The 22,414-nt window shown below is 40.0% G+C and overlaps 1 protein-coding gene across 3 annotated transcripts in view; it reads left to right on the top strand.

Moving 5' to 3' along the window:
- UGGT1 (UDP-glucose glycoprotein glucosyltransferase 1) overlaps positions 1-22,118 on the top strand; it is a 39,381-nt gene extending 17,263 nt beyond the window's left edge. For 2 of the 3 annotated variants that reach the window (XM_033149965.1, XM_033149962.1), the window contains exons 18-41: positions 114-278; positions 715-835; positions 1,538-1,636; positions 5,898-5,921; positions 6,440-6,534; positions 7,027-7,233; positions 7,386-7,517; positions 9,511-9,641; positions 10,137-10,232; positions 10,517-10,619; positions 11,135-11,214; positions 12,039-12,228; positions 12,774-12,932; positions 13,603-13,688; positions 14,076-14,160; positions 15,156-15,244; positions 15,809-15,913; positions 16,590-16,674; positions 17,106-17,288; positions 17,841-18,001; positions 18,633-18,747; positions 19,512-19,628; positions 20,520-20,688; positions 21,186-22,118. In XM_033149965.1, coding sequence (XP_033005856.1) covers positions 114-278; positions 715-835; positions 1,538-1,636; positions 5,898-5,921; positions 6,440-6,534; positions 7,027-7,233; positions 7,386-7,517; positions 9,511-9,641; positions 10,137-10,232; positions 10,517-10,619; positions 11,135-11,214; positions 12,039-12,228; positions 12,774-12,932; positions 13,603-13,688; positions 14,076-14,160; positions 15,156-15,244; positions 15,809-15,913; positions 16,590-16,674; positions 17,106-17,288; positions 17,841-18,001; positions 18,633-18,747; positions 19,512-19,628; positions 20,520-20,688; positions 21,186-21,211 — 2,823 coding nt within the window. In that variant the 3' untranslated portion in view covers positions 21,212-22,118. The remainder of the gene's footprint in view (positions 1-113; positions 279-714; positions 836-1,537; positions 1,637-5,897; positions 5,922-6,439; positions 6,535-7,026; positions 7,234-7,385; positions 7,518-9,510; positions 9,642-10,136; positions 10,233-10,516; positions 10,620-11,134; positions 11,215-12,038; positions 12,229-12,773; positions 12,933-13,602; positions 13,689-14,075; positions 14,161-15,155; positions 15,245-15,808; positions 15,914-16,589; positions 16,675-17,105; positions 17,289-17,840; positions 18,002-18,632; positions 18,748-19,511; positions 19,629-20,519; positions 20,689-21,185) is intronic. The other variant, XM_033149963.1, reaches the window with a different exon arrangement.
- The last annotated feature ends 296 nt before the right edge of the window (positions 22,119-22,414 follow it).

The raw sequence follows: 22,414 nt of genomic DNA, 5'->3' as shown, positions 1-22,414 counted from the left end.
AAAAAAATAACCTGATTTCGCATAGGTTATTTTGGAAACATGGACTATGTTGCAATAAAGTCAGTAGAGGCAGAAAGAAAAAAAATCTTATTTGTATCTTTTGTGCATTTCAGGAAGGACGTGGCTACTATGAACAGACAGGTGTGGGACCCTTACCTATTGTGCTTTTCAACGGAATGCCCTTTCAAAAGGAACAACTAGATCCCGATGAACTAGAAACTGTGACAATGCATAAAATACTAGAAACCACCAGCTTTTTCCAGAGGGCTGTGTATTTGGTAAGCCATGTTGCTTGTAGTCAGGGATTTCAAAGACCTCTTCGGTGCTTAAAGATGATGGCTAAGATTCAAAGAACTGTGCAGCTAGTTCTGTGCTTCTAAGGAGGCTGTAGGTTTACATTTCCCAAATGGCAGCCCCTCATTGCCACAGAGGAAACTGCTATGTCACAGATCTGCTGTTCCAAGAAATGTCAAAATCCAAAGGGTTACACATAAGAAGCAATTTAACATCTTGCAAAATATTGAGATGCAATGTGTCCTAATATGTCTTTAAATGACCTCTTTGAAGGGAAGGTTCTGAGAGAACAAGGAATAAAACAAAAACAAAAACAAAAAAAGGTTTGACTTCTCAATATTATTCTGATTTTCAGACCAGTTCCAAAACATGCTTTTTGTTTGTTTGAAGTTTTAGATCTGATTTTTTTTTCTTTTTCAGGGTGAATTATCAAATGATCAAGATGTGGTTGAATATATCATGAGCCAGCCTAATGTTGTTCCAAGAATCAACTCACGGATCTTGATGTCTGACAGAGAGTACCTAGATTTAACCGCAACTAGTAAGGCACACTTGCTGTTGAATCCATACAAAATTTTAATAACAGTAACTTGTTAGTGGACAATAAGATCTGATTTGGACACTAGTTTGTACTTGAACAGCATGGCCACAAGCTGTTCAGAAATACCCACTTCCATTTTAAACTAAGTGTGCAGTTTGTTGTTTTGTCCAAACTTGGACAAACTGTAGTTAGTTTAGACTGTGGTTGGTCAAGACAAATAAAAAATACAATTATTCTAATCTTAAAACAGAAGCAAATAAATGTTTCCAGTCTCCTCCTCATGGATGTGGCAGAGCAGGAGGGGAGATGAAGGAATTCACTAGCTGAAGCCCCTTGCAGGCAACACTAAGCTGTAGTTTAGCATTGTATCTAAATGTTGTTCAAGAGTTTGAAAGTTTTCAGGCATTTTGTATTGGAGAAATACAAGGACTCCGTACTTTTATTGGGTGGTTTTCTGCCTTTCTCACTCCTGGCCCCTGTTCCTTGACCTTGCAGCTGTTCTTGCCTACGCTTTATCATTCTTAGCCTTTGCTCATCTCTGTCCTTGTCCAAATTCTATGATGAATTGTTTAGGAACATGCCCTGTAGGAACATTTTATTGGGAATTTGCTACCGAAGAGGGTAATTTTCTTTTTAAAATAAAATTAATAGAATTTGATTTAAAGTGGTGATTGTTGATGAGTTATTTTTTTCTTCTTGCAGATAATTTCTTTGTGGATGATTATGCTAGATTTACATTCATGGATTCCAAGCACAAGACAGCTGCTGTAGCCAACAGCATGACCTACATGACCAAGAAAGGTACAATTATGGGAGTCCTGTCTTTGTACTCTGCACATGAATATTTATTCTGCTACTTTTTTAGCCAGGGTTCCTTTTGTGTTGTAAATCATAGCAAGGCATTTTAAAAATGTTTCTAATGATGCCATGTTACTGCTCCTTATTTTTGCTAGTTTCAATCTCACTTTGCCCTCTGATTGATCCTTAAATGTATACCCCGTTCTATCTGATCAAGTTCTTTGGTTGTTCATAAAGGCTCCATAGATTTAGCATGTCATTATGGCTTTGCCGTGTTAACATCTGAAGAAGCAGGTACTGTAGAAGAAAACAGTACAGATTGGTTCATAATGTTAAAAAGTATTTGCATGGCGTTTCTTTGGCCTGTCTAGCTTCCAGGCAGCATCATATTTTCTGTTGTCTTAATTGATTTCCCCTGCTAGGCTTGGTCTGTACTTAAAGCAGGGCAAGAGGTTCTTGCTCAGCCTGCTCCCTGATATGCTAGTTTATTACTCACAGAGCGTATTTTCTACCACCTTACAGAGCAGCCTTCTGTGCTGGCTGGGGCTAATGGAAATTATCATTTAAAACAGGCATGGCCAAACTTGGCCCACCAGATGTTTTGGGACTACAAATCCCATCATCCCTAGCTAACAGGACCAGTGGTCAGGGATGATGGGAATTGTAGTCCCAAAACATCTGGAGGGCCAAGTTTGACCATGCCTGATTTAAAACATCTGGAGGGCACCAGGTTGCAAAGACTTTCAGAGTCTCATTTTCTCTTGCATTTGCTGTGTAGACCCAACAGTAGTCAAGTGCTAGTCTTGTTTATTGGGAAATGTTAGCTTGGAACTTCACAATTTAATTTCACTTAGTTTATTAATGTATATGGATATATGAGCAATATGTTTCCTTATAGAAAATGTAAGTGTTAATTGCTTTTGAAAATAGCCCAATAGCAGCCAATGGTAGTTGGTAATTGTAGGGCTTAGAATAGTATTGCAGCTGTTGCTAAAACATATTTAAAAACACACCCACCCACCCATTCTAAAATCACTAATTCTTCACTTTGTTACCACATTTCTTATTTATTGCTTAACAATAAAAGACTACAAGTTGACTAAATATATGCCAAAGTAGCAAATAAGCTTAGGAGGAAAGTGGGATGAAATATAGTGCTATTGCAATTCTGCATATATGTGTAAGTTATTACTTCGTGCTTTTATAACCATTATGGGCTTTTTTTGGTTTGTATTTTCATATAAAATTGTCAAATCAAGGCTTTATTCTGATTTATTATGCCTTTGCAAACCATGCACAGCTTAGGTAATGAGTCTGGGGGAGAGGGGGGAGTCACATGCTCCCATCCTTAGCCCCTCTCTTCTGTCTCTCTGCTAAGGCCTATGTTGGCACCAACTTTAGCTACAGATAATGCGAACCAGAGATTGCTATTGACTGCAATTGAAGCCAATTTCAACAACCTGGTTAATATAAATCCTGAATAATTTTCTCCTTGTTGTCCATAATAATGATGTACCACAACTATAGAACATGCTCCCTGTTTGATTTTAAGCAGCACATGAAAACTTTCTTGATCCTCTCTGGCTTTTGATGTAGGAGTGTCTAAGTAGGAGTATCGAATGAGTATTTGTTTTGTTTTGTTGTGTGTGTGTGTAGTTTTATTTAGTTCTCTTCTATAAGTCACTTTGAACATAACAGCTAAGGAAAGGCACTTGAGACATTCTACGAAAGCTTAGTTTGGGGATTTTGTTTTGGTAGATTTATCAATGACTGACCAAGTCTTCTTGCCTATCTAGGCTTTTAACACCAGCAACTTAAAAAGGGGGTAAACTAAACATTTTATCCATTGTTAATGAACCTGCTCTTTAAGACTCAGTACTAGAGGTGCCCTCATCTTACGGTGGTTTTTTAAATTGTTTCAGATATTGAGGTCCAAGTTTGTAGGTGAGAACCTTGGAGTAGTCTGACTAGCAAGCTGCAGTCTAGAACCTTGTCCTACTTGGCAGGTTCTAATCTCCTGTGGTGAAAACGTGGTTTTGGGTCCCCTTACACAGCCACAGTTAGGCAACTGCTAAAGCCTCCCTGGAACCTTTAGAGTCTAAAGTTTAGATCCTGGCAATTATGGGCAAGTTTAATGTGTATTTTCTAGGTATGGTGATAAGAGCAGATAGTAGCTGAGCAGCTAGCTCTAGGTTCAATTAGATGAAACAAGCTCACTCCAGGCCTTGGTTTGTTACAGAAATGTTCTTGTCATGTGAGTGGATCATCTTTGTTGCACAGTAGCATGGGGCATTGTGCCCCTGTTGATTTTCCAGTACCCCTCAATGACTTTTAATATCAACCATGCAATCCTGCTGGTGGGATTGGAAATGCAGGACACTACTTTTACAGTCCCACTTAGCCTGCTGGATACTTCTCTCAGAAGGCAATGCTGGGGAGCTCTTATGGGAGTTACCCTTTGGGATGGGATAGGGTTTGATTCTGTCACCCATGCTTTTTGATAACTACATAAAATCAGTGTGAGAAATGTGTTAGAGATTTTGACTTCAGCATCTTCAGTATACAGGTAACTTGCATCTTGTACAGGGGTTATGACATGTATACACAAAAATGTGTACAGTCATACCCCGGGGTTGTGCACACTCCGTGTTGCGTACATTCGGGTTGTGTACTCCGCTAACCTGCAAGTGCAGCACAGAGTGCAGATGCTTCTCCACATGTCCATGCATGTGCAGAAGTGTTCTGCACAGTTCGCGCATGTGCAGAAGTGTGATGGGAGAGGAAGGGAAAGGAGAATGTTAGCCGCTTTGAGACTCCTTCGGGTAGTGATAAAGCGGGATATCAAATCCAAACTCTTCTTCTTCTTCTGCGCATGTGCGAAAGCACCGCCCGGGTTGCGCACTGTTTGGGGTGTGAACGGCACCCCGGAACGAATTGAGTGCGCAACCCGAGGTACCACTGTATAGTCAAACCACCCCCTTGGAACTGCCCCTGCGCAAGCAATCTTACCTTCTGGAGCGGGGTGGACTTTGGTAATATGGCACCCTGAGCAAGGACAAAATTTGGCGCACTTGCATACACACCAATTCGTATTTTCACAACAATTCCTTTTGGTGTAGTTGCTTTTTTATGAATCTTCTCAGTAAGTACCCATATAAATATAGGTATTGTCATCATCATCATCATTAGTATTTTACGTGCCCCTGACTCAGCACCCTGTGCAGGGGACCTGCCTACACCACCATAACTTCAGCGCTGTCCAGAACTCTCACACCAAATGGGTCTTATGCCCCAAGCCTTGCTTACTGGGCTTTGGAAGGCCCTTGCGAGATCTCATGGGGCCATCTTGAGTTCCCGTGAGATATTGCCAGAGCCCCCCAGAGTCTGGTAAGCAAGGCAAGGCAGAGAGCTTAAAAGCTGTTTCCACACCAGAAAAACCCTGTGCAAAAAGAGCTCTTAAGCTCTCTGCTGTCCATGCTTTTAATTTGTGTGGTTTCAACTGGCTGGCTGTCAATTGTGTAAAGTTGGAACCACACAAGTTAAATGTGTGTAAGCTGTGAATTACCTGTACTGACGATACCTGTTATATCTCTCTTTTTCCTTTAACCTGAATAAGGCAGTGCTGTCCTTGACCAGATGTCTGGAATCAGTAATACACTCAATAAAGTTGATTATACTAGAGGTCCATCCAAACAAGAGCAAGCTTTTGTTAGTAGGAGACTCTATTGAACAGGAAATAGATGTATGCTGGATGTAGCTGCACCAGTCCTGAAAATGTGGAGGTGCTCCTGGGCCCAGCTTTGCTTCCAGGCTCAGGTGCTAGTTGTGGCCAGAAGTGTATTTTTCTCACTTTGTTTGGTACTTCAACTAAGTCCTGTTATTGATAATTAACACCTGCCATCATGATTCACTCCTTGTGAACATACAGCTAAAGACTAGAGCTGTCTTTGAAAACTTGGGGTATTTGGAAAATCATGTGTCATATAGGATCTTGTCAGGTGTATCAACTAGGCCAGTTTGAAGAGGACAAGGCATGACAGATCCATTTCATTTGGAACGGGTGCATGACTTCTGAAAATTAGAGAAATATTAGAGATGTTGTGGTTTCCTGTTGCTGGAAATGAATTAATTCATAGTTGCCTCTGACATTAGTCACTGTTTACAAGGGTCATGCATACCCTGCTGTGGCTGTTGGGTACTTGCAAGGTCTATTTTGTAAACTAATTATATCTTTTCCCACTCTTTCCTGTTTTACTTCTGTCAGGCATGTCCTCCAAGGAAATTTATGGTAATGAGCTTGAGTGCATTTCTTTCCTTTTTTGCATTACTAATTTAAATACATTAAATCATCCTCAGAGCCCTTAGTTATTGACCTTAGAATCTGTAGGGAATGAAAAATAGATGCATGTTTTAAAATATTTCCAGAAATATAATTTGAGTCCACATTAAAAAGTTTTATTTGCTAACTGGAAAACTTAAGTTGCTTGAATATTCTTTGATAAAAAGAATAAAAATTTTAAATGAATAGCTAAATAAACCCCAGATAATAAACAGAATTATGCATGTGCCTTATTTTGTGTACCTGAAAACATAAACTTAATTTTAGCAGATATATACACACACACACACACACACACACACACACGTTGTTACCCTAGATAAATACTAATACCATTGGGATCTTTTTGTATCTTGCCTGAATGACTTTTCTAAACACTGCATGTGCCCAGGTTGAAATGGAAATGCACATTATGATATTATCAGCTTCAATTTTCTTTCTTGAATGTGTTGTTGTTCCTTTTACAGATGATTCTTTTGTTAGACCGGTGACTTTCTGGATTGTGGGAGACTTTGACAAGCCATCTGGAAGGCAGCTTTTGTATGATGCTATCAAACACCAGGTATGTAGCCATCTTTGTTGAAGAAGGGATGGAAGGGAAGCAGTATTGTCAGCATACCTGGGGAACTGAACTACACCACCTGATTTTTTTTTTTTTGCGGGTGCCTTTGAGAGACAGGTATGACTAATTGCTAGGCTCTCTGTGTTTAAAGGAAGAGTAACTGATTGTTCTTTCATACCACCATGGCTTGCTGCGCCCTAAGATCTGAGTACCAGAGAGGAGCAAGCCATAATCCCTGGCTTAGCATTATGTTTCAGCCAGGGTTTCAGCTTTGTTTTCTCTTAGCAAATAAAAATAGATAAGCTGAGAACAAACCTTTGTTTATCCTCGTTCAACTGTAGTGCTAAGCCCAGGGATCATGGTTTGTTTCTCCCCAGCACAAGCAGGAAGCAGGCACAATCAGCTTTCCTCTACATTTAAACACTGCCCTTGTTTGCTGGCCTTCAGCGCTTGTACAAACTGTGTTCTAATGCACATTTTGTTTTTATGCAGAAATCCAGTAACCATGTCCGGATTGGCGTGATCAGCAACCCCAGTGAAGACCCAACCAGCGACAACACAATCATTGCTAGGGCTATATGGGCAGCCTTACAGACACAAACATCTAACAATGCCAAGAACTTCATCACAAAATTAGCTAAGGAAGAGAATGCAAAGTTGCTGGAGGCTGGAGCTGATATTACGGAATTTGCGGTTGGAGTAAGTACAAGGTGGCTTTTGTTGTGAGGTGGTACACTAGTAAAATGCAACAGCAGTACCCAGTTCTTTTTTTAATTTACAGCTTTCCTGTCTTGTCTCTGAACCTACATTTACTCAGGGTCTCTTTTCTTTCTTTCTTTCTTTCTTTTCAGGGTATGGATATTGATATTTTCAAGGAAGCCTTTGACTCTCCTAAAGTGGATTTTGTCCTTTCACATGCCATGTACTCCAGGGATGTTCTTAAACTGAAAAAAGGGCAGAGGGCAGTGATCAGCAATGGCAGGGTAAGCAAACTGGATTCCCCCCCCCCCTGAAGAGAGCTGTTTCACTTCCAGTAAAGTGTTTTGACATGCTTAGCCCGCCTAATTCTCCACACTTGAGGGAATTTAGAATTTTAACCTTGCATATTAGTCAAGAAAAATAATGGGATCCAGTCTTTTGATCTGAGATGTGTTTGAAAATTAGTTAGAGCTGAAGTCCTGTAATGGAAGGCCCCCAAAAGGTTGGATGTTACACAGAAGTATATGATTTCATACTTTGGGAAATGAACAGAGTTTTCCATATATTTGAGCCTGGAATTTTATTGTTTACACCTGTTTGTCCTAATAAGCCCCAAACCTTTTTGTGTGTGTGTGTGAAAGCCGCCTTGAATAATTAACAGCAGCATTCAGCTTCTCAGAATGAAACACTTTCCCACAGCAATCCTCTGGGAACGGGTAACTAATGGATCCAAAGAGCACTTTGGTGGCTGTTCTAATGTACTGCATTTGTCTTAGCGGTAAGAATAAAAAAGGCAGAAATGTCAGTTACAAGCAGTCTATTTTGCTTTCCCTGGAAGTCAGTTTTTCTTAACTGATTGGCAATGAAATGGTTTTGATCATAAGAGTTTACGTGAATTTTTTAAAAATTTGCTTCCTTGCCATATTTATATAATACTTTTCAGTCTATCAAAGCCCTCAGGGCTTCTGACAATATCTGTACTTAAAAAAAAAAAAAACCTTTTGCAAAAAAAACCCCCAACCAACCAGACAATAAATAAGAATGCATTATCTGGGCCCACAAAAGGCAACATTTCCAGTAGGTTTTGAAATGCGTTCCAAGTTATGAAGCTCTGGATAGGGTTGCCGTTTCCTGGAAGGAGCAGGTTCCTAACTTGGGGATATTCCTGGATCCAACATGAACACTTGAGACCCGGGTGGTCTTGAGGGCTAGGAGTGCCTACTTCCAGCTACAACTGTTTGACAGAGATGATTTGGCCATGGTACTCTATGCTCTAGTAACTTCCAGTTTGTATTGGAATGCAGTTTATGTGGGGCTACTACCGTTGAAGACTATTTGGAAATATCAACAGGTTCACAATAAAGCAGGTTCACAATAAAGCAACCAAATTACTGGGCGAGGTTGCTTTTAGAACTCATCTAACTGCTGTTTTAAAACAGCTGCACTGGCTGCCAGTTAGTTTCTGGGCCCAATTTAAGGTGCACCTGCTAGTGTTTAAAACCTTAAATGACTTAGGCCCCAAATGTTTGAGAAACCACCTCATTTCCTGTGGACTCTCTTGGATGTTAAGATCAGCAGAGGGGGCCCTCTTGGTACCTCTGCCTCCTCAGACGTTTGGCAGGGAGTAAGACGAAGATGGCCTAGGAGAGGGCGTTCTCTGTGACAGCCCTAAGTTGTAGAATTCTCTCCCCACAGAGGTGTGTCTGTCACCCTTGCTGTACAGCTTTCAGCAAATGCTCATCTCTTTGGCTTTCAACACTTGAGATGTGTGTTTTCAGCACCCATTCTATCCCTGTGACTATAATTTGTTTTAAGCCTTTTTAATACTGAATTTAAAATTATTGTAACCCATCCCAGACCTGCTGTTGAAGGGTGTGTAATAGATTTAATAATAGTAGTAGTAGTAGCAGCAGCAGTAGTAAAGCACAAGTATATGTCTCGCAGGAGCGCATTACAGACCCTTTGAGGCAGCACCAAAATGACCCTGTCTTGTGTGACCACTTCACTTTCATGAGTTGAAAGCAAGACCTCAGATGTTGACCTGATAGGGAAGGTTCATATGGTAGGAAGCAATGGACACAGTTGCTAGTGCAACGATGGACAATGTGAACTTTCAAAGTAGCGTATATTTGACTGGTTAAATTCTGAACAGTAATATGAGTTGGATTACTGTGTGCATCACAGGAGGTGAGTAATTATGGTCCCGCCACAGTTTTCTTCACTTTCATTGACCGTCTTACTGCTCTGATGCAACCTTATTTTCCATTTTATCTTTAGATCATTGGGCCATTGGAAGATGGTGAGCTTTTTAACCAGGATGACTTTCACTTGCTGGAGAATATTATTTTAAAGACTTCTGGGCAGAAAATAAAATCTCACGTTCAGGAACTAGGAGTGGAGGAAGATCTGTAAGTAAAAATGAGCCAATGGCAAACAGTTTGAAAACTGGGGATTCCGTTTGTTCATTTGGTTTCTATAAGTAGGAACAGAGTAGATGTGGGAGATTCTTTTATTTTTGTACTAGTACAAAATGCCAGTTTTTATAATGGGCTGGATTCTATGAACCGAGTACAGACTTCCTGTTGCAGAACAGGGCCTTTCTGCCTTTCCCCTCCCAAGCCGTACTTGAGGATTGAGAAACCTTCAGTTGGGGTTTGCAGCATTGGAGGGTGTGTGTGTGGGGTGTGTGTGTGTTATATTCACAGAAGTAGGCTACTCTTGTACAAGTACAAAGGCAGGGTCATTCTATTTGTGCATGACACTGCTAGATCCAAACTAGTTACTATTTTATCTTTTGCTAAAGCATCTAGTGTGTCTTTAGCTTCTATATTAAAAATATCACTTGATTAGGCCATTTTAGCATGGAAAGCAAATATTTGAGCAGATGGAATTTGTCTTTGTAGCGCAAGTGATCTTGTAATGAAGGTGGATGCTCTTCTGTCTGCTCAGCCAAAAGGAGAGGCAAGAATTGAATACCATTTCTTTGAGGACCGATACAGGTAAATATATGGATAGATAAATAAATAGATATTCTACTTTTATGTATATGGGCTATGCAAATTCACTTTCTTTATAATCTTCAAAAAGTTTCACATTAACTTCGTTTTTTTTTTACTTGATTGCTTCTTCCTATGCATTGACAATTCAATCTGTGTTTATAGAAGGCATTGATGAATATACTATGAACTTCTTGGTGGGAGTGGGGGTGGGCTTTGCTTATATTTCTCTCATGGGCTAAAACATAACATGCATATGTCAGTTTGTATTTTTTCTTTTTCTTTAGCGCAATTAAATTAAGACCAAAGGAAGGAGAGACATATTTTGACGTCGTGGCTGTTGTAGACCCTGCTACCAGAGATGCACAAAGACTTGCTCCACTACTAATGGTGTGAATATATTATTAGTTTGCAGTATAACCAGTAGCTGAGGAATGTTTCATAATATACCAAACATTACCTTTCCTTATCTTGATATATAAAGTTGTTTTCATCACTCTTGAAAACACATTGCCTTTTGTATAAAGCTTAATATCCGGAACTTAAGTTGTTTTACATTGAAAAGTAATTATTATCAATATGGAGAAGACTAAAACATTTAAGGTGGTTATTTAAATAAAATATAACCTGTTTAATGGGAACCTCAGCTCATCATGTAACAAGATTTTCTGTTTCTCCCCTCTAATCTCTTCCTTTTTAAAATCGATCCTTCTTACCTTTCTCTTTCATCTCAGATTGTTTCTAAATAACCTTAGTGTGGCTGCTGCACAGAAAGTTATCTGAGCATTTCAGCTTTAGCTAGCCAGTAGAAAGAGACAAATTTTCAGATACAGGATAGGGCATTGCAAGAAATGTACACAATTAGCTGTGAATTTAACTTTCTATGTCCCTTGTTTTGTTTTAAGGTATTGAATAAACTAATAAACATGAACCTCAGAGTTTTTATGAATTGCCAGTCCAAACTCTCTGACATGCCTTTGAAAAGGTGAGGAATGGCTAACTTTATAAAATGTAATCAAGTGGGAAGCAAAATTACACTGCTTATTGAAAATACTGTTAAGTTTGCCTCTTGATGTTACTGTCAGAAAACTGTAGATTCAAGCTGTGTGAGCTTCAAGAGAGTTGCATTAGACTCCACTTCAATTGATGTGTGATTTCCATATTGGAAGGAATATTGTCTCTACGTAAATCTTGTTTTGTGATCTTAAGCTTCATTACAGTGATAAAAGCCATCCTATTCTCTGTTAGCTTTGTAGTGGATTTGAAGAAATTACGAAAATTAATCTGGTGTAATTTAGGCTCATGCAATGGGGGTAGGGACTTTTCTCTTCAGGTAGCAGTTTTTTGTGCATAATGGAATATCAATCTGGAGGGCCCACTGACCTTCAGGGTGGCATTTCAGGAGACACATGAGGCTGCTGAAAGAGAGGGAAGTTTCTGACTCATTTCGGTCTTCTACTTTCTGTTGCTTTGGTGTTGTTGCTAACATAGAAATTCAATTCTCTATTTTATGCCCCAGTCATTGTTTTGTTTTTAATAGAAACACAGAAAGGTGAAGAAAGGAATGAGTAATATGAGAGGAGCATATTTTTTTGTAAATGCTTGGCTTGAGTTTTGTTAGGAAAAGGAAGAGCTGGGGTGCATCTTCAAGCACCAGAACCTAGAAGTTTGCTTTTTCAAAGCCGTGTATCTTAAATGTTAGGCTATCAAGGTTACAGATTTAAAAGGCATAACATAAAGTCAATTAACTGTGACACCTATAGAGTTTGAGATTAAAACATTCTGATACTTGTCATTTTTAAATTTTAGTTTTTATCGCTACGTTTTGGAGCCAGAAATAACTTTCAGTGCAGAGAAACTCTTCGTTCCTGGCCCCGTAGCCAAATTCTTGGATATGCCCCAGTCCCCCTTGTTTACTTTGAATCTAAACACGCCTGAGAGCTGGATGGTGGAGTCTGTAAGGACACCATATGATCTTGACAACATTTATTTAGCGGAGGTAAGTCCAGTCAATGTGTGCGTCCCAATCTGAAGGGGAGGGTTCATTTCAGAATTTATAATACTACTAGTAGTAATTATAATAAATAAAAATATTTATATCCCATGCACCTGGCTGGGTTGCAAACAAAACCATTTAATAAACTTTAGCCTTAATCACAGGTTAAAACTGCTCTGATTAACTGGTGCGGCTAAATTTGGAGAGCAAACTGCACAAACACACTCCTCCCTTTGCCAAATGTTGTTTATTTGCTAGTTTCAGGGCAGACCACTGTGCCTTGCCTGATAGCAGCAAGAACCACAAGCAACTGAAGCCAGTTGTGCTCAGTTGAAATCAGTGCAAATCATTTTATTGCTTGAGGTTTCCCCACCACGCATATGGGAGTTCTTATTAATAAGCCATTTTGCCTCTGTTGTATTACTTTTAAGACAGGGGTGGGGGCCCTGGGGACTTCCAGGTGCTCTTGGACTTTATCTGCCACCGGCCTCAGCTTTTATCTTGTTATGTTTTTTGACTGCTTTAAAAATGTCTTTTCCTTTTCCCAGGTGGAGAGTGTTGTGGCAGCTGAGTATGAGTTAGAGCACCTCCTTTTGGAAGGGCACTGCTATGATATCACGACAGGGCAGCCCCCGCGAGGTCTCCAGTTCACACTGGGAACATCAACAAACCCTGTGGTTGTCGACACCATTGTTATGGCCAATTTAGTAAGTGACTATCTTCCTCACTGAATTAAAGTGGAAAACCTGTTGAAACAGATCTGAGTGCTCCAATTGGCCACTCAAGTGACTTATGCTTTTAATATGGGAAAGAGGCAAGCCTAAATTTTCTGGTGTTGGAAATGCCTAATTCCTAAGGTCTAACTTGAATGCAGAGTTAACAGAGCATCTTTTCTGATTGTGGGTTGGCCATCATATTCTTGAGGGCTTGTTTGCTGTGTAAAGGTAAAGGTAAAGGTATCCCTGACCGTTAAGTCCAGTCGCGGATGACTGGGGTTGCGGCACTCATGTTACTTTATTGGCCGAGGGAGCCGGCGTGCAGCTTCCGGGTCATGTGGCCAGCATGACTAAGCCGCTTCTGGCAAACCAGAGCAGCGCATGGAAACGCCGTTTACCTTCCCGCCGGAGTGGTACCTATTTATCTACTTGCACTTGGATGTGCTTTCAAACTGCTAGGTGGGCAGGAGCTCACCCCGTTGTGGGGATTCAAACTGCCGACCTTCCAATCGGCAAGCCCTAGGCTCAGTGGTTTAGACCACAGCTGTGTAACCACTGCTAATTAAGGGAAGCATTTTATTCTCTCTCATCTTGATGTGATACTCAGTACTAAGCAAGTTATCTATCACAGGTATTTGTATTTTCTCTTTCCCCTTCCCAGGGCTACTTCCAGCTGAAAGCCAATCCTGGTTCCTGGTTTCTGAGACTTAGAAAGGGAAGGTCTGATGATATCTACAGAATTTACAGGTGAGGTGGTAAAAAGCATCACTCTTGGGTTTGTTATGTTTTTGGTTAAAATCCATTTGGGCTAGTATGGCATTTCAGCATGGCATTAGTTGTGTTGAGCAGGGTTTTTTTTTCTCTCTCTTACTTGGCAATACACATGAGTTCACATCTGGGTTCTTTTCACCTCCCTAAGCTAACAAATTAGGAATTGTGTGAAATGTGTTTCATGTTTTCAGTTTATATTCCTTTCTGAAATACTTGGGAGGAGTAGACTGTGAAGGAAAAGCATTGTTTGATATAGGTCCATGATGAAAAGTAGGAAAGAATTAGCAGAACTAGTAACAGAGCAGCACTCCTCCTACAGCGATTATTGAGCTAATTTAATTTAATTATTCTGGTCAATTTTAGCCACGATGGTACAGATTCTCCACCAGATGCCAGCGATGTTGTTGTTGTTATCAACAACTTCAAGAGCAAAATTATTAAAGTGAAGGTGAGTTTGAAAAGGACACAATAAAAGTAGTAATTACAGCAACACTTGTTTAAATGCACACACTCACTCACTGCATATTTATAAAAAATATGATGACGTTTGCCCTCCTATGGAGGGCTTTCTGGACAAAACAGAGAAATTCAATCCTTTAAAGTTTCGGGTAAGTTAGGAGATGGGACAACATCTGAATAATCATCCAAGCTGCATAATGCAACACGTCTTACTAGAATTTATACTTCCCAGCTTATTAGAAGAGTAAAAGGAAGCTCCATTTGGCTCCTTATGTGTCTGTTAAGGTAGGAGCATCTGCCCTACAAATGCTCTCCCAGCTCACAGAAGGGGATGCTGATGTGGAGAAGAGGTCATTGGAAACAAACCTTTCTCACACCCCATGAACAGGAGGGGGTAGGGAAAGATGCAAACGCAAGGGTGGCCTATACGTATAGAACTATACACTGCATGTCCTAGAATATATTTTTATAACCTTTTGTATTTGAATATAGTTGCCAAACCTGCATTTCTGAGTTTACTTATATACATCAGGGGCGGGGAGACTGTGGCCCTCCAGATGATGGCTTCCAACTCCTTTCAGCCCGAGCCAGCATGGTCAGAGATCAGGGATGAAAGGCTCTGCAGTCCTGGAGGTCACAGGTTCCCCAACCCTGACATATATTGAAGAGGAAGTGCGCCCACCTTTTCTTCTAGTATTTCTCACCACGTGAGGTAATCCAGAAGTGATATTGTAGGAGATGCAGTTTACTCGAAATGAATTTTTAACCTTTCCTTGAAGCCAAAGAGCTAGCTGGAATTTCACTGTGAGATTTCTTAGCCAAACATTCCTCCCTGCCCCTCAAGGTGTCATTGTCTACAATTTACTTGGTAGTGTGGCACAATTCTAATTGGGGCGGAAAACACAAAATGTATCAAGCCAGATGGTGTTTCAAAAGAAGCTTTTAGTAAGAAGCTTAAGCTAATTCACTGTTCTTTCTTCACAGGTTCAGAAGAAATTGGATATGCTGAATGAAGATTTGCTAAGTGATGGAACAAACGATAACGAATCTGGATTTTGGGAATCTCTTAAATGGTGAGCATGGGTGTCTTACACTTCGCTGCCCTTCAAGTTTGCTAACCTGAAAGATTCCTTGATCCTTGTAGCTGCTACAAAACACATATAATCCTGATGTGTCTCATTATAATTAAATACCATATCACTAAATTTAGAGTACTTTTTAATTTTTTGAGTAAGAATGACTTGATGCCATCCTTTCATAGGATTAGTATTGCTTTGCTACTGAATCAAATGTGAATAAATTCGAGAAGAGCTGTAATGCTGTCTGCAGAATTGTGCGTTGTTTTTCCTGCAAGTCTGGTTAATGTTTGGTGGCAGGAGCTTCCATTGGAAAGTTCTATGAAATCAGTGCATTTGTTTTTGAATGGAATGTTTCACATTCAAAAGAGGCTGGATTTTCTGTTTTTGGGTTTTGAGAACTATGATAATACGAAGCATCCCAGGCAGGCAGGCAGTCAATGCTACACTCCCAACAAGTGTTGGTTAGGTGGAGAATAGAGAGCGGAAGTGTAAACCTGGCTGTCTTATGTGACGTTGCAGTATAAACATTGCTCTTCCCCCTCCTCTTTCCTTTTTAAGGGGCTTCACGGGCGGACAGAAGAAAGAAGAGGTGAAGCAGGAGAAGGATGATGTGATCAACATATTTTCTGTGGCATCAGGGCATCTATATGAGAGATTTCTCCGGTTAGTCTAGAATCAGTAGTGCATAACTCAGATTGGAAAGCGTATTACTACTACTTGTACAGGTGAAACTCGAAAAATTAGAATATCGTGGAAAAGTCCATTTATGTAAGCAGTTGTTTTCATTAGCTACTGGAGTTTAATATACGAGATAGACTCATGACATGCAAAGCGAGATATGTCAAGCCTTTATTTGTTATAATTGTGATGATTATGGCGTACAGCTGATGAGAACCCCAAAGTTGAAATTAATTTGGGGTTCTCATCAGCTGTACGCCATAATTCGAGTTTCACTTGTAAATCGCATTTTGGGAGACTCTGTATATAACCTTCATAGGCTACATTTCTACATTGCAGGGGGTTGGAGTAGATGACCCTTCAGGTCTCTTCCAACTCTATGGTTTTGTGTACCTGGAATACAAGACCATATATGTAAAAACCTTGTGGTTTATTTTCTATATGAATATAACACATAACTTGCCTTATGGTATGTATTAAGATCCAATTTTTCAATTGGTCAAAGTATGCTGATATAGCAAGGGTGATATATTCTTGATCTTGTGGTGCCATCAGTAATTTCATGAATACAAATTGCCTGAAGGAGCGAGCTGTGAGAGCAGGACACTGTAGTTCTAGATTTTATTTTTAAATCACCTTTGCCTGTCAATTGCCTTAACAGGATAATGATGCTATCTGTGCTGAAACACACACAAACTCCAGTGAAGTTCTGGTTCCTGAAGAACTATTTGTCACCTACATTTAAGGTTTGTTGTAAGAGCCTGATTTATATTTTCTTTGTTGAAGCCCGAAGCTTCCCAGCCCCTCTCCCTCTACTATGTCTGTTTCTGTGTATCTTCAGCTACTTGCACTTGCACATTTATCATTGAGAAATTAGTAGTAGTTGTAGTAGTAATTTTATTTATTAAATTTCTTGTTATTTTCTCAAAAACAAGACCCAAGCCAACTTAGAAAACATTTAATGTATTCAAGATGCTTGTTGTTATGTTTATATCCTGCTCTTCCTCTCAAAGAAGCCCAGGGTGGCATCATCTAATAATAATTACGACTACTAAATATCTGGTTCCTTTAAGGTTTTTATTGGGCTTTGTTTTTGCGTTACTATAAGCATAAAGTACTTTGAATATCATTTTTGTATCAGAAACTGTAGGGACCACAAAGCATTATTTTGTTCCAGGAATTCATCCCATATATGGCTGAAAAATACAATTTCCAGTATGAACTAGTCCAATACAAATGGCCACGGTGGCTTCACCAGCAAACAGAGAAGCAGCGCATCATCTGGGGTTACAAAATCCTTTTTCTGGATGTGCTGTTCCCCCTTGCCGTTGATAAATTCCTGTTTGTAGATGCTGACCAGGTAAGTGGTCTTCAAGCTTCAAAAATTACCAGGTCAATGCCATACATCTTTGCTGGCATGTGCAAGAGGGTACTCTCAGAAAAGTGCAGTAAAATGGAGAAATTAGCAGCCAGGGAATAAGCGCTCTGGGAGGCAAAACACGGCAAGTCTTGTGCCTTCAGCAGATGTTAGGCCTATCCCATATCTCTACTAACATCTGCTTGTTGTTCTTTCTCTCCACCCAGAGCCCATGTTAGGATGGTGGAAGGAGGGCTGTACAGTTCCCAGGAGGAGGGAAGGAAGAGTTCCTTGCCATCTTGGGTCATGTTCAGTTCAGAGGAACAGAGGGCAGATCCTGATTTGGTAAAGCGGGTCTGGCGTTGTTCCCATCTATGGCAATGGCCTTGGTAGTGGAGATGAGAGCAAAGTTGAGAAGCCAGGACTGTCATCTGTATCTCGCTTGTCAATCTTGATGGGCCTTTAGTTAATAACTCTCATAACTTTTGGAGGTTGTAGTCCCACATTCTCATCAGAACTGAAACTGAAAGTGGGGTATGAACGACTTTTCTTTAGATTGTGCGTACAGACCTCAAGGAGCTAAGGGACTTCAACTTGGACGGGGCCCCTTACGGTTACACACCGTTCTGTGAAAGTCGCAGAGAGATGGACGGATACAGATTCTGGAAATCGGGATACTGGGCAAGTCACTTGGCAGGAAGAAAATACCACATCAGGTGATAGAAGTTTATTGTTCCTGATACTGTGCTGCTGTTTGCTTCTCCTTCTTTATAGTACTACTTTTGAAAGCACTGCATCATCCAACTGCTGCTATCTAGTGATGGCGAAATTGTGTTGAAAACACGTTTGTGTGTAGGATTTGTGCTTCTTGTATTGCAAGTTCCATCACAAAATGAAGTGTCCATTTGATATTTTAGACATGCTTTCCTTTTATAGACACAAAATCTTCATTGTTATAGGTTAATTTATCATAAGACATATGGGTTTACTTTTGACAGGAACAAATGCAAATACAGTGATACCTTGGGTTAAGAACTTAATTTGTTCTGGAGGTCTGTTCTTAACCTGAAACACCACTTTAGCTAATGGGACCTCCCGCTGCCGCTGCACCGCCAGAGCACAATTTCTGTTCTTATCCTGAAGCAAAGTTCTTAACCTGAAGCGTTATTTCTGGGTTAGCGGAGTCTGTAACCTGAGGTACCACTGTAGATTAATGTGATGCATTCTGTTTTTTAGAAAATTCATCCAATTTGTCTGCTTGTGATATATTTATTTTCAGAATCTATCTGTGTGCATTTTGCCTCTTAAGTTGGCAGTGAGTGAGACAGTTGCTCTCTTTGTCCTTAGTGCTCTCTATGTTGTGGATTTGAAGAAGTTCCGGAAGATCGCTGCTGGGGATCGGCTTAGAGGACAATATCAAGGCCTTAGTCAGGATCCCAACAGTCTCTCCAACCTTGATCAGGTACTTGTTATGCTTTCATTACAGTTTTGTGTATTTTAAACAATTTTTAAGGCATCTGCAGAGTTCTCTCTTTTGGAAAGTTGCAGGGTCAGCACATAATTAAGATGGGTGCTTGATGGGGGGGACAACGCTGACATATATTGAGGTTGGTATGGAGGCAAAAGAGGACACACAAAGCACTAGTGGCAGGTGAATGGCCAAGTAGAACTCAGTATCCATAAACTGAAGGGACCTTCTCTGGCATGTGGGCTCTAGGACTGGTGTGAGAACCAAGTGTATCAGTTGTGGGACAGGAGGAAACGTGGTCACTTAGGTGCAACTGTGTTATGTATGAACAAGTAAAAAACAATGTGATCTAGCTAGAGCTCTTTGCTTTTCAAAGCCAATAATTTATGGTTGATAGTTGCCAGGCTTGAAAAAGAAAAACAGCTAGATACTGTGGGGTTACAAATTCTCATTCTGTCCAATGTCTTCATGTTGTTATAACTGTAATCCATCATTCTTGTCTCTTCCTCATGAATCTTTTATGGACTGAAAACCACATGGGGTGATCTCAGCTAGATTTGTGTTCCAGAGTAAAAAAAAATTTTTGTCATGTATTTGCTTTTGAAGTTTGGAGGGCTGTTTGTTTGTTTGTGTTTATGCTTGCTTTTCCAGGATTTCTTGTCCTTGCACTATTCTTAGTTTTCATATGATTCAGAAGGATGTTAAAGAAATAACTTTACTGTGTTAAAAGAACTGCAATTTTGTTTTCCTTCCAACAGGACTTGCCAAACAACATGATCCACCAGGTGCCCATTAAATCACTCCCGCAGGAGTGGCTTTGGTGTGAAACGTGGTGCGATGATGCTTCGAAGAAAAGAGCAAAAACCATTGATCTGGTAAGACTCCTCTGTACACAACAAAGCAGGAAGGGACACGTACCAGACTTCAGTAAGATTTCAATGTTTTTAAATTCTATAATTTTATCACAGCAGTAAGGATACTTTCTCTAGCTTTCCTGCTTTCATACTTTTTCAAAGAAAAACTTCATCAGTTAAATAAGGGTGTGTGTGTGTGTTCAGATTTTGCATTCTCGGGAAGTAATTTAATCTCCACACACTGGCCTGGGGACCAAAAGCATCAATTGTGACCTCTTAGTAAAGTTGTTTTGCCTGGCTTGCTCTGGTCCATGGGGTCACAAAGAGTCAGACACGACTAAACAACAAAGTAAAGTTGTTACCTTCTGGCAGTAAGTGCTTCACAATTGTGGACCATATGCAACCTGGCATAGCAATGCATACGTATGAAACTATGTTCAGGGATCTCAGACCCATCCCCTAAATTTTGTGGATTTCTACAGTTTTAAATTGGAAAAACTGCAGCTTTTGTCAGTGGCCTGGTTCTCATATCACATTAAACCATATTTAAATACAAACTGTGGTTTAATTTAGTAACAAAGGTTTGTTTGGAGAGAAACAAACCACAAGCCCGGACCCTGACTTGCTTCCCAGCAGCAAGATAGGGCTGGGAGAACAGTGGAGCAAAAACTTTTCAACCATGTGTACTAGCATGCCAGGTATTCCTATTAAACTATAGATTACTTTAACTATGGTTTTAACGTGGCATGTGAATCAGACCAATAACAGTGAAATTAAAACAGAACGAGCAGCATAGTTTCATTGTCCAATCATATTCAGGGCTTGAGCTACACAGGCATTGTTCAGTAAGTTTTCCCTGTATGTATGAAAGGCCACAGATATATTGGCAATGACTTATGTGTTGTGTTTCAGTGCAATAACCCAATGACCAAAGAGCCAAAGCTGCAGGCGGCGATGAGAATCGTCCCTGAGTGGCAGGACTACGATCAAGAAATTAAGCAGCTTTTTAGGCATTTCCACAAAGAAAAAGAATCGGGAACGCTTTTTGAGACAAATGAAACTAAACCACAAAGTCGAGAAGGTAATTGGTTTCCCTCACACTGCTTTTAAGATGCAGCTGTTACCTGTACACTGAGGTCAGGTGTGCCTGCTGATGGAGTCGTCCGCCTGTTTCCTAAGACACAAAAGCTCAAATTGGACCATTTTCAGGCATAAATGCAGAAAATATACTATAGGGAGCCATTTAAACTTCAACCTTGTTGATTTTCATGAATGTATCCCATCATAATATCCCATGCATAAGCTTGAAACCATTCTTTTGCTTGAATGCCTGCTACTATCCAACCATTGCAGGCCTCTGTTTGCTACGGAATGAATTTGAGTAGCTGCTACTGTGATAACTGACTATGCAGGTTTTATTGTGCCAAAGGTCTGCACTAGAAGAAATGGTAGTCAGTCGTCCTACAGTTATTTTGACCTTTGGAAAATCAGTATATTAACTGCTTTTTTAAAAATGGTTCTAAAGTCATGGTTATGTAACTTTCATACATATTCCCCCTCTCCACTTCTCTTCCACAGAAATGGCAGCGCATGTGGAATTATGATCTATGGTGACCCACCATGTGAGACTATTTCATAGACAAATTTTCTATCAAATGCTAGTTTTTTTCTAGTATGTTTGCAAGACTGCTAAGAAAAACTGAAGGGGAGGGTGACAAGCTGTATTAAACACGATTCAAATTTGATTTTGGCTGATGGAATAGAATCTGGATGATTGGGATTAGAGGAACTATCTTTCTTTACACCTGCAAGAGATGGAGGAGCCCACAGAGGAATATAGAATTTTGGAAATGATTGATGTATGCTGAAAAGCAGCAAGTCTCTTCATCTATTTTTTGGCTACTGCACCACTGGACATCAAGATCTGGGTCACCTCTGCCTTTCTCAGGAGCCCAGAGGAAAGGTACCACTCAGAGAGGGTAAAACACTGAGAATACACAGGCACTTCCTTCCTTTGTGGACTGAGGTAGGGCCAACTCTTTCAGGTTTGAACAGGGCTTGTTATCATGCCTTGAATTGAATTACACAGGTATAGATGTCAAATGGATTCAGGTTTTTTTTTTTAAAAAAAAGAAAATAACACCTTCACTTTTGGAAGAAGAACTACAGTTCCTTCTATTTAAAATGCATTGTGAATAACTCATTCGTTGTAAGGCAAAATTTCAGAGCAACCCACCCAACTTCAAGAAATATACATTACAAATGAATGCATATTTTAATGAAGCAAACAGTGTGTGGCATCTAATACTTTTTTCATTGCAGACCTAAGAGAGTTGTTAGTGAAGATTGCAAAATTAATAGGGCATTAAGACTTCTGTGATTTTGTGGCTCTCATGAATGTACTTTTGTTTATGCAAATCTGTGGAAGCTTTTTGATTTTGTAAGTTTCATAAGTTTGTTTTCCCTCAAACACAAGAGTGATTTCAGGTCAATAAAGCCTTAGAGTTCCTATATCTTACTCTCTAATCCTCCTCTCGTGGGCTCCATGCCCTTACTAATCGCTTCATTTCAGTTTTTCCTTAAATGCTTCTTACTATAAAATGTCAGTCTTCTCTTGCTTTCACACTTTCCAAATTCTGTTCTGGCCAGGTTTCCAGCTGTGGAAAACATTTCCCTCTAGAAAACTGACCTTTGAAGGGGATAACCGACCTTGTACTTTACTCCATTTTCCATCTCCAATAACTCTCCCTCCACCGCCACAATCTCCATTTCATATGAAGAAGGCAAGTCTGTCACAAAAGCACCAT

Source organism: Lacerta agilis, chromosome 5, assembly GCF_009819535.1.
Source record: "Lacerta agilis isolate rLacAgi1 chromosome 5, rLacAgi1.pri, whole genome shotgun sequence".
In the NCBI taxonomy this organism is placed as follows: Eukaryota; Metazoa; Chordata; class Lepidosauria; order Squamata; family Lacertidae; genus Lacerta; species Lacerta agilis.
Note: the sequence above shows the minus strand (reverse complement) of the source record. Positions and strands in the feature narration are given on the sequence as shown.